This window comes from Lolium rigidum, chromosome 6, assembly GCF_022539505.1.
Source record: "Lolium rigidum isolate FL_2022 chromosome 6, APGP_CSIRO_Lrig_0.1, whole genome shotgun sequence".
NCBI classification, from domain to species: Eukaryota; Viridiplantae; Streptophyta; class Magnoliopsida; order Poales; family Poaceae; genus Lolium; species Lolium rigidum.
Window position 1 is genome coordinate 177,100,280 of NC_061513.1, and position 11,485 is coordinate 177,111,764.

Genomic DNA, 11,485 nt, shown 5'->3' on the forward strand with positions numbered 1-11,485 from the left:
AGAATTTACCATTTTCAAGCAAATTACACTCGCATGTCCCTTGTGTCAAATGTACCAAGGCTAAACGCTATATCAAATCATTCCAAGCTGCTAATCTAGGACCGATGAGGTCTCTTTTGAGTGCCAGTTTTGTCGGGGAAGTTTCCAATAACTTATTGAGTGTATCACTTTTGTGACGTACAATATTGTAAAAATTTAGATACTATTCTTGGAGTGTGGTGTTACCTAGCCATTTATACTCCCAGATCCTAATTTTCGAGTCATCCTTGATAGAGAATGAACCATATGGGAAAAGAAATTTATTTGTTGCCGTTAAGCCAGCCCAAAAGTTTGAGTCACCTTGTTTCCAATAGACCTTAGACAATGCACATGAGCCTATGTACTTTCTCCTAAGGAGGGTTTGCCACACCCCATCTTCGGTAAGAAGCTTAAATAAGGTATTTACCTAGGAAGGCTCAATTCTTGACCTTTAGGTCATGAATTCCAAGCCCTCCTTGATCTTTATGGTGGTACACCAAATTCCATCTAGCTCATTTGCTTGCATGAAGACAAGAGTGTCATCACCATGCTGCTCAATAGGAAATGCAGTGGAGCACAACGGAGGGATATGCCTATTAATATTTCCTTGGCTCATGGCATCATTGGCAAGTGTTTGTAGAACATCTGCTGCCAATACAAAAGGTAGAGGGGTAAAGATCACTCTGTCTGACTCCACTTCTGCACTTAAATATAGATTGAGACTCCATTCAACAGAATTGAATAGGTGGCGCAGATTAAAATCTGCTATATCCAAAGACACTACCTAGGACCAAATCCTTTATGTTGTAGAACTGAGAGGATGAATTAATGATCCACTTTGTCAAATTCCTTTCAAAATCCAATTTAAGAATAATAGCCTCTACTTTTAGATCTATGACAATGATGAATATATTCATACCACCAAGCCAAACAGTCCTATTGATTATCATGAATTCACGTGACAACTCCTCGACGCGCATATCCTTGTTCTCTCCATGGCTCCGCCTTTCCTCCTGAACGTGCCGATGATCAACCACTTCTTCGTCTGCTGCTACATTGTCCTCTCCTCAATGCATCCCTTCACGATGATTTGTACTTTCTTCACGGTTGTTCTAGCTGCAATTCATCATGTTCTTGGTATTCTAAATGTTCTTGATGTGATCAACAACAATGTTGTTGTGGTCCGAAGTTGGTTGCTGTGGTGGTGCTGCTGGTTTTGTAACGCTGATGATGTTGTTTTTGGCTTGAACCACAAATAAATGCATGTGTTGTGTGTGGTGCTTCCATGCGGGTCCTTTTGGTGCAAGTAACTACTCCCTCTGTTCCATAATTTTGTCATGTCGAACTAAAACCACGATAAGAATTAAGGAATGGCCGGAGTATGTATCTATAGGCGCCCTCCTTGTGGATGAGATGGGCTGGTTCATTTTTATCCCGGTTGGCTTTAAATTTAACACTGCCAAGTATAAATAGGGTTGGATTATTACTTGGATTATACATGCGAGATTAAGATATTTAATTAAGCGTTGATTAATTTAAGCAGCGGTTTAGAATCCTATTGGTCTTTTAATGCCAATAGAGATCCATTCGATTAATTTGTGGGCTTTCTTTTTAAAGGTTTGTAGCTACATTAGAGGGAAAACATTGTTGCCTTTGTTGCCTGATTGAATTGTATCTCCAAATGTTGCATTTGTCCCTTTGAAATATGGTTCATATTAGTGTTGCTGTTGTCCCTTGTTATCCCTGGTTGCCTTCAGATTGTGCCTCATGACCCAAATGACCCAGATGTTGCCTTCAAGATCTAATTGGCGCCTAATAGATGTAAAATTCTGTCTAATCATCATTTGGGGATCAAAGCAGGTTTTTGATTCCTAATGGCGGCTCCCCCAAGGTAATCACGAGCCCGCACTACAAACATGTCAATGTTAAGCATGCGAGAAACTACATACATCAAGGCAATTAAGAATCTTCATAACCCAAAAAAGAACGAGGACAACCACATTGTCCCTCTCCCCTCATAAGCTCACTCTCTATCTGACACGGAGTTACATAAAATTAACCCTGCGTGCGCCAAACGCTAACTCTGTGCCGTTCTCCACGCACACGCTCCGTCAACCGTCGGTGAGCTGACATTGGTCCTCTCCTGCCCGTGCGAGCTGCTGTCGCCGCTAGCAGCGCGCGCCTGGTCGTAGGCGATGCCGAGGTTCCTGAGCCGGTTGAGCTCCGGCAGGATGACGGTGCCGAGGTCCGGTCGGTCCCTCCTCCGCATTTCCGTGCACTTGAGCGCGAGCTTGGCGAACCCGAGCGCATCCTCGACGGGCCAGTCCTTGACGGTGATGTCGAGCATCTGGGCGAAGGTGTCGGCCTCGATGGCCTTCTCGACGTGGTGCGTGAGACCCATGGGCGGCCGCGCGGTGACCACCTGCAGTAGCAGCACGCCGAGGGAGTAGATGTCTGACTTCACGCCTAGTTTGCCCGTCTGCTGGTACTCCGGGTCGATGTAGCAGAAGGTTCCCGCGGTCGCCGTCAGCCGGTACTGCGTCACGCTGTCTGCCACTGCCGGCGGCACGAGGCGGGCCAGCCCGACGTCGCTGATCTTGCTCACGTAGTTACGGTCCAGCAGGATGTTGGCCGGCTTGAGGTCCCGGTGCACCAGCGGCTCCGGCCTGGTCTGGTGAAGGAACAGCAGCGCCGTGGCGATCTCGGCCGAGATCCTGAACCTCTGGCTCCACGGGAGCGTCGGCGTGCCGCCGCGCCGGAACAGACGGTCCTCGAGGCTTCCATTCTCCATGTACTCGTAGACGAGGCACCCGTACTCCGGGCAGGCGCCGAGGAGCAGCACCATGTTGGGGTGGCGGATGCAGCTGAGCACCTCCACCTCCTGGTGGAACTGCTTCCGCCCTTGCTGGGCGTCCGGGCGGAGAACCTTGATGGCCACTGGCGTGTGGTCGAGGCTGGCGCTGTACACGGGGCCGTAGCCGCCCTCGCCGATCTTGAGGCTCTCGGAGAAGCTCTCGGTGGCGAGCTCGATTTCGTCGATGCTGTACTTGCGGTAGCGTAAGTCGTGGCTTGCGATGGCGTCCAGAGCGCGCACCTTCTCGTCGGCCTCTCTGCGCGCGCGCACCTCGGCGTTGCGGCGACGCTGCGCCTCCAGGTCGGCCAGACGCTGCGCCGCCTCGGCAGCCTCCATAGCGGCTCGGCACTTGACCTTCTCCATCTCGGCCAGCGCCAATGCGGCCTCCTCGGCCTGCCGGGACTCCTCCAGCCGCCGCGCCTCTTCCATCTTGAGGAGGTGCATCTCCTTGGCCCTCTGCTTCGCGTTGATAGCCTCCTTGCACGCGGCGTTGTACATGTCCATCGTCTGCTTCAGCTCCAGCTTCAGCCGCCTCATCTCCGCCTCCACCTCGCGCTGGGCCTGCACGAATGGTAGGTACGTGCGTAAGCAATTGAGAATGGCAATCATGTTTATTCATCATGAAGGAACTCACGGTGGATAGAGGTGAGCCGGAATCCCGGGGACTGAGGGAGAGCGCGTCGATATTCTCCCCAAAGTCCATGGAGGAGAAATGCACCGCCTGTCCAAAGTCGGGGTCGACACTAGAGTTGGAGGGGTCGTGGGTGCTGTTGATCCGCAGACTGTTGCGGTAGGACCCGTCGGTGCTGTCGATCCTTCCCGACAGATGGTAGGGTTTGGTCGCCGACGCCGTCAGCGAGCGCTCACGGAACGGCGGCCGCGTGGTGAGCTCGGGCCCGAAGTTCCTGTCGACGGATCGCCTGCTGCAGGAGACTGACTCTGGCATCACCGGCGGCAGCTGCCCCCTGGAGCTCCTCCTGGAGTAGGTCCCGACGGCAAAGTCGCTGTCGTCGGCCGGCACGCCGCACTTGGCGAGCCTGACGTTGACGGGCTTGCCCTTGGCGACAACGTAGATGTTACAGTAGTCCGGCGCGCCCTTCATCAAGCTGGACGGCACGTCGGGGTTCTTCCATTTCTTGGTGAACGCGTTCCGGTTGGATGCGCCGAGCGCGATGCTCTGGATCTTGTTCGCAGTGATGTAGTCTATGATGGCCTTGGAAACGTCTGCCTCTTCCAGTATCACCTCCGATTCTTGCACCTGCAGGTTCATCCACTGTTAATATTTCCGCCCCCTCTTGATCAATCAGAAGAGAATCGAATGGAATTACCCCATTCCTGGAGCAGAATCCTCTGAATGGGACAAAGATCTCCTTCATTTCAGCCTCCAGCGCGTCCTGTGTCGTCTCAGCCATGGCAAATCCATCTACGCAGGAACGAATTTACATCATCAGTTCTTGTACTCTATTGGAGAACGATCGATGTAGCCAAATCTTACGTACGGTTGGCTGCAGGATGGTGGGCAGCGACGTGGAGGATAATGATGTGGGAGGCGCCGGAGAGGAGGTGGTCGACGACCCATTTCATGGCCAGTTGGCTGTTCCGGTCCCGGTCGATGGCGACGATGATGGTCGACGCCGGCTGGTGCAGACTCGGCGGCGAGGTGAGCCGGTGCTCATCGGGGCTGACCGGGCTGCCATGCAGCATCGTGTCCTGCAATAGTCCGGCCGGTGATCAAGCACTCGTTCTCCTTGACCGGGGATGGACGCCGGCGATTCTCCGACCAGTTGATTCGTGCAATGGATGTTCAAATTAGTCAGAAAAGGGCCACCAAGAGGAGGAGATGCAGAGAGGTTGAGGGAGCGACGGAAGCGTCCCTTCTCCTCTTCCTCCTGCTCCCTTCCTTCCTTGCCTACAAAGATCTCCTCCTGGCCTGCCTGCTCTCATTCCCCTTGCTACCCGCATGCAGCAAAATGGCGTAACGACGGAACAAAGAATAGTCTAGCCTCATCCTATTCTTGCATCCATTACGCTCCCACTTTTCCCTCCTGGAGAACCTTGACCACAGAGCAAATCTAAATTTAAGCATGGAGAAAACCAGGGAGGAGCGAACCAGGAAACGGGAGACAAGACCTAAAAATGGCCAGTTCAACTATACATGATCCACACTTTACTCCACTACAGAGATCTACTCGACTGCCATAGCCAACAAACGATATTGCTGTTGTAGCATGCCAAGTGACGTCCAGCTCCTCTTCTAACTATGGTATGTACAACTACAAAACTGTACACTTCCTAGAATTCTTGCAGATGCGGAATGCTTTTACAAGGTCAGGTAGGTCCTGATCATCGCGGATCCAGTCGGGTCAGAGAGGAGGTGGCTGACGAGGTTCATTCGCAACTTATTAGGCGCAATTGCAAACATGTAGAGCGCAAAGAGCATGAGATCCACTGATGAAAGTGTCGAGCCAAGGAATCCTCGCCACATCCTGATTGCAAAAAAAATTAAACGGGATGTGAAATTGCTGGAACGATAAATTTTACTTGAGAACGGGCAATAAAAGCAACGAACAAGAATAATTACCATTTGGGCAACCGGAAAAATGTTTCGAAGAATGTTTGGATGCCTTCGTTATCCAGTTGTATTATCAAGGCCAATCCGAAGAGGAAGAATGAGCGTTGACGCTTCCGTTCTGGAGGCCACAGCGTTCTCCATGCTGAAATATCAGACAACGTTTAGCAGCAGACAGTTGTGCTCATTTCTCCTATTTCGCAGAACATAAATGTGCTCATCTTGAAGTGATTTAATTCTATCTGTTGAATTCATTAAACAACGGAAGAAATCTGTACCGAGCATTGATGGACTGGGGCCTTGAGAACTTCCAGGCAAATATTGTTCAGAATGGACACGATTTCGTAAGATATCAGATATGACAGAAGCATATCTTGGAGCTTCAGACAAAGATCTGACCACCGAGTATCCTAAGAATTTTCTACAATATCGTTAGTATCCATGTCAATTACAAGCAATGGCGAGTTCAAACTGAGGATTTGTATGTACCAGTTGCAGGATGGACCATACTAGCTGCAGCACCAAATGCAAGATTTTTCTGGTCTGTGTTAGGTAAGGATCCACCAACAGGAATATAGGACCACTCCTGGAATTAAGATTCATCATTTCAACCATAATTCAAGCACACATATGCAAGAAAAATCAATATGAATATCAACCCATAACTAGTTACCTCCTCATATACTTTTAGGATACGAACTCCCATCGCATCCAGCCGATACATCAACCTCTTCTTAAGGAGATCAAACGGCATTGCATCTTTCGAAGCTAAGCATGTTTCCTGCGATAAATTACTTTGGTCAGTAACCTATAAGTATGGAAGCATGTCCATTACAGAAACACAGTGCTAAGTTTTTCATATAAACCTCAAAGAAAATTCGTGTGGAAGACATGGCCATGGCATAGAGAAACGTTGGATTTTCTTCCTCGGGATTGGAGAATTTCTCTTTGAAACAATCTCTGTAGTCCATGAAAACCATTAAGCTGGGATCGTACGGATAATGTTCAACCTGAAATTTTGAAATCATTCTGAGAAACTGAGCTAGTACACAAACAACATCTGAAAATTCCAACTTAAAAAGGCATCAATGAAGTTTAATCTCTAAATCATGATACAAACCATGAATCAGAATGAGCACTTTCTGAAGGCCTAGTAATGTACCTCAACTTCTACACCGTATGCAGTCTGAACACAAACACGCGGTCCTCCAACCTCATACTCTAGTAGCTTACCAGATGCTGCTCCAGAAGCAACAATGGCAAGTCTGCAAAGTATCTTCTGGTCCGGCTCACAATATACTATTCGATGCCCATCTGGAGATTCTATTATCTGTTCCACCTTCGAGTTGAGGTATGTAACACCAGCTTCATGGCATCTGGCAATTACTGAATTATTGTTACCAATCAAGAAACATGTTATACCATGCTGCCTGATGCTTCTGAATTCCAATGTTGTTACGGGAGAATGTACCTTCTCAGCAACTCCTCATGCAGCAAGTCTCGCTGCACCCGTCCATATGCTCGGCCAATCATTATTGGCTTGTTACGGTCTAGGTACACAACAGTATCTTTCCAGACATGCTCAATACAGCTCTCCAGACCGAGATCTGAAAAGAAATAAGGGAAACGTATATCATCCTGCTGAATAAGCTATCCAAACATGCGGCAAATAATATGCTACCTTTGAATTCGTCCTCCCATACACCGTAATTGTTTGTGAATGGAAGATCAGGGCCAATGAGACCGACAGTGAGTCCTTTCTTTGCTGATTCTGCAGCCAGAGATAGGCCAGCGGGACCACAACCAATGATAATCAAATCAAGTACTGAAGTTTCAGCACTTATAGGCAACAGCTGCAAACAAAGATTCAAAACAGAAAATCAACTAGTTGAAGAATGCCTCAACACACAAATTAGTTTATGCAATGCCATCTTCTTGAACCGCAATTAATCAATCATTTAAGAAAAATAAACTGAACAGGGTTTCATTAGAAAAAGGAATGATACATTCTTACTATACAGTGCATATATTTACAGTACAAGAACTTCAGTTAAAGCTTTTCGCAATGAGCTTAAGGCTTCTTTAACTTGCAGAATTTTGAAAACGTAGGACTAGAAAAAACAAGATAAGAATGCATGTTCAAAATAGAGTACTGAAAGGTACAAGCATTTTGCAGACTTTGATGTTTCATTTGTAGTAATTCTAACAAGCAGTCAAACCAAAGTCCAAATAACGTCAAAGGGAAATTAGAACATAAAGACCCTGTTCATATGAATTTTAGAACGAGGTTCGAGTAGATCGTAAAATTCCTTCTTTTCCCTTGAAACTGAGATCAAATGAAACACTCCGCTCTTTTTTTTCCAACACTTTGAATTGAATGAATGAATAGTGCCACTCAATGTGGAACAACGTACAGAGTAGAGACCATCCTGGGTCATGGCCTTCACATGCATTTTTTTCTCGAATAGCCTTCCATGCATTTTGTATGTCTCCATAAAATAGCTAGTAAACAACCTACCTATACTATATGTTAAGCCCAACGTTGGCCTTCTCTAATCGTAAGGTCTTCCATTCTTATAGTTGTCCCTTTGCTTGTTGTTCTAAAAAAGCTGCCCCACTTGATTTTCTAGCTAGCACCAAGTCCTACTTCCAGCTGATCGCTTTGGCTATGTAGAAATGACAAGGTTTTTAACAATAAAAATGCTTCTCTTATGCAGGTTATCTACCAATGCACAGCTACGCTCCGTTTGTGGTCGCCTCTACAGCATGTGGAGTATTGCGACCTCTTTACGAAGGTTTCTACACGGTTGGAGGATACGGCGAGGGATATTTTTCGCAACATGGATGGCAGCATGATCTTCGGATCGGACCTCCTTCACCTTAGTCTTTCTTTTGTTCACTCTTATGTTTTAGTCGAGAACTAGATTTTTATGGTTGTAACTTGTGAATTGGTACAGCTATGTGCATCTTAGCTATGCCGAGGCTAGATGTAATGCTTAAACTCGAAGTAATAAAGCGGCCATTATGGATAAAAAGCTACATTGTTGCCCCTCTTTTCTTATAAATCAAAGAGAATCTCAGAAGCCTGAACAAATTCCTGGTTCGTCAAATAAAAATAGTACTAGTATGAAATTGGGGGAAATGCATGTCCCAAATAGTCAATTTTTTTTTTTTGGAGCAACCGGCAGGAGCACTGCCTTTTCATTAAGCAAGAGGGAAAAACGAACCAAACTGTACAAAGAAGGGCATATTTAGATTAAGGTGGAAATATGCCCAGAAAACCACCCTAGAAACCGACCCAAAAAATAGAAAAACTAGTCCGGCTCGGCCGGGATGGCTGGCCCGAAGCCGTTGATGGCATGGTCCCGCTGCAGAATGTCTTCCCTAGCGATGTCGGCCACCTCCAGATAGGTTAGACGACGCGCAGTAAAAATGCGTCTGTTCCGCTCCTTCCAAGCATTCCAAAGAACATAGAGGAAACGGCCGATGAAGCGTTTCTGATCCTTATTAGTCTTTCCGCTGATCATGGCGTCCCACCACTCCGAGGTCGAGCGGTAATCATGGCTGATGTCAACACTGTCATCGTTGTCCCAGGACTTGATCTGATTCCAAATGGCCATGGTGAAGGGGCAGTCCTTGCAAAGATGCTCGGCCGTCTCAGGAGCACGGAGGCAAAGAGGGCACAGAGGGTCATGGGGCCATCCCCTAATGGCGAGCATGTCTGCAGTGAGCAGCCTTCCGTGAAGAGCAAGCCAGCCAAAAAGTTTGCATTTCGGCTCGGCGTGGGCCTCCCAGATTTTGTTGGCGATGAATCTGGCATGTCCACCGAAGAACTGAGCATTGTAAGCCGAGCTGGCAGTGTAAGTCCCATCGTTTGTGAGAGTCCAGGAGATGGAGTCCGTTTGCTCAGGGACAAGGGTGACGGTGTGGATGATGTCCCAAAGCTCCAAATATTGCGCCAGCTGGGTAGGAGTGCTAATGGTGGCGACGGAGCGGATCCAATTGTAGTCGGTTAGCTCTTTGGCAACTGTGCGGTTTTTCCGGGAAGCAATCTTGAAGAGGTCAGGCGCCCAAATAGATAGGGGGCCCCGCCCGCACCAGTTGTCGTGCCAGAAGGATGTCACCTTCCCGTTGCCGAGGGTGATTTTGGTGGAAGCCCTGAAGAGTGCCATGTCGGCAGCGTCACAGGGAAGCTTCGACCCAGCCCACGTGCGCTCAGGGTCGGTCCATTGCAACCAAGGCCAGCGCAGCCTCAGAGCGCGTCCAGATCGCTCAATGTCAGGCATACCGAGGCCTCCAAGGGTCTTAGGTCTGCACACCGTTTTCCAGTTAACGAGACCTACCGAACGAAAGCAAGTGAAAGGCATGACAGTGGGATGAAATGGACATTATGATGCCCCGAGAGAGCATCCGGTCCAACAAATTCAACATCAGTGTGCCACGGAATGCAGACATGTTCTCATTTTCCTAGAGTGCAGTTAATGAGCGCACGCCAAATGACATTTTGTAGTCTTGGCTTGCCAGGAAGCTAGGCAGGAACTCCTATGACACAGGATGGGCAACCCAAGACTATTTTTGCTTTGATTTTTCAATATGAGGAATACCGTAATGGTGCCGTGGTAGCAGCCCCAGTATGGCGTGCATTTGAACTCCACTTGCGTTCTAGAACAGTATACAGATTAGACGCTGCGTTCAGAGTGAGATTGATTGCACGGGCAAGTTCAGTTGATTTCAGAACGAATTTCAGTATCTTTGAAAATTATGCGACTGTCTGGTGTTTATGGAAGACTATGGAAACGAGCAAATTTTATAGGCGATTAATCCGGAAGTTGGTGCAACGCTAATTGGGGAAAGAATCTGTTAGTATATTGAAGATCATCGAAACATGCACGCACATGAGCAATTATCTAAGGGAAGAAAACAAAGAACAGGATACTGGTTGTACCGAAAAGGATAGACGGTGGGTACGGTGTTACCTTGGAGGCGATCTTGGACTGGCTGTCCATGGCCTTGGTGGCCTGCATTCGCACGTAGAGCAGCTCGCCGCCGCCGCCCTTGACGTAGTCCTCCTCGTCGGCGAAGTCCACCGCCAGCCCCGCCGCCCCCGCCGCAGCCTTCTCGTCGGGCTTCTCCGTCGCCACGCAGGTCACCTTCCAGCTCCTGGACTGCTCCGCCCCGGGCCCCGAACTCACCCGCCGCCTCCTGCCATCGGCGCCCCAGCCGGGCGTCCGCAGCGGTCCGCCGCCGCGCAACGCCCGGCAGCCGAACGGCGCCGAGATAGTCGCGCCGGTGAACTCCATTGCCCCCCGCCGCGGCGGCGCAGGTTGTGGGATTCCGTGGCTGGAAGGGAAGCGGGCGGAGAGGGTACCTCGCTCGCTGGCGCTGGCTGGGGAAGAGCGGAGGAGGGGGGTGTGGAGGGAGAGGTTTTGGAGAGGGTATCCGGGATATGGTACGTGGCGGATGGCGATTGGGCGCGGCCACATGGAACTCGGATATGGTTTCGCTTTTGGGGAGGTGCCGACGGCGTGCGTGACTCCTCCCGACCGAGAGGCGAGAGGGGAAGCCTCTCCTCCCTGCCGGTTCCTCCTCGTGTCAGTCAGTGACGCCAAGGCGGTTTGGCAAATGGGCTGGGCTCAGGCGCAAAATGACCTCGCTGCAAAAATAAACCAAGTTTGCACTTATGAGGGCTTTCTTCAGTTCAAAATCTGTTTCATCTGATCACACAACATCTTAGGATCGATGGCTGATGTTCTGCCGATTCAAGCTCCCTTGATGCTGGTTTTCTTTAGCTTCCTGGTTGATGTGTGGTTCTTGTGTTTAAACTTGTGATAATTAGCTCTGTGGGTGTGTTGTCCTGAACTTCTCATTATAGTTTGTTGTAGTGTTGTTAGGTTTTTGCCCCGTAGTGGATGCTCGATTTCGAGTATCTGTTAGCGGGTTCCATGATGGTGCGAGAGCGGCCTCTTTCCCATCTCCTTCTCTGTTGTGTGGGTGATGTTTTGTTAAACACTTGTATTTCCGTTATGTTGCAGTCCCGACCCATC

The 11,485-nt window shown here is 49.0% G+C and overlaps 2 protein-coding genes across 2 annotated transcripts; both read right to left on the minus strand.

The window, feature by feature from the left end:
- Nucleotides 1-1,904: 1,904 nt before the first annotated feature.
- Nucleotides 1,905-4,473, minus strand: LOC124659008 (U-box domain-containing protein 35-like). Its single transcript, XM_047196977.1, has 4 exons — nucleotides 4,368-4,473; nucleotides 4,201-4,295; nucleotides 3,488-4,130; nucleotides 1,905-3,435 (listed from the first exon to the last, which is right to left on the minus strand). Exons 2-4 carry the CDS (start codon nucleotides 4,282-4,284, stop codon nucleotides 2,096-2,098), a joined length of 2,067 nt encoding a protein of 688 aa, XP_047052933.1. The 5' UTR covers nucleotides 4,285-4,295; nucleotides 4,368-4,473; the 3' UTR covers nucleotides 1,905-2,095.
- Nucleotides 4,474-4,985: 512 nt separating this feature from the next.
- LOC124659009 (lycopene epsilon cyclase, chloroplastic) lies at nucleotides 4,986-10,756 on the minus strand. The gene is made up of 10 exons (XM_047196978.1): nucleotides 10,418-10,756; nucleotides 7,123-7,294; nucleotides 6,913-7,048; nucleotides 6,604-6,817; nucleotides 6,308-6,451; nucleotides 6,115-6,222; nucleotides 5,931-6,027; nucleotides 5,720-5,851; nucleotides 5,454-5,586; nucleotides 4,986-5,358 (listed from the first exon to the last, which is right to left on the minus strand). Exons 1-10 carry the CDS (start codon nucleotides 10,739-10,741, stop codon nucleotides 5,193-5,195), a joined length of 1,626 nt encoding a protein of 541 aa, XP_047052934.1. The 5' UTR covers nucleotides 10,742-10,756; the 3' UTR covers nucleotides 4,986-5,192.
- Nucleotides 10,757-11,485: the final 729 nt, after the last annotated feature.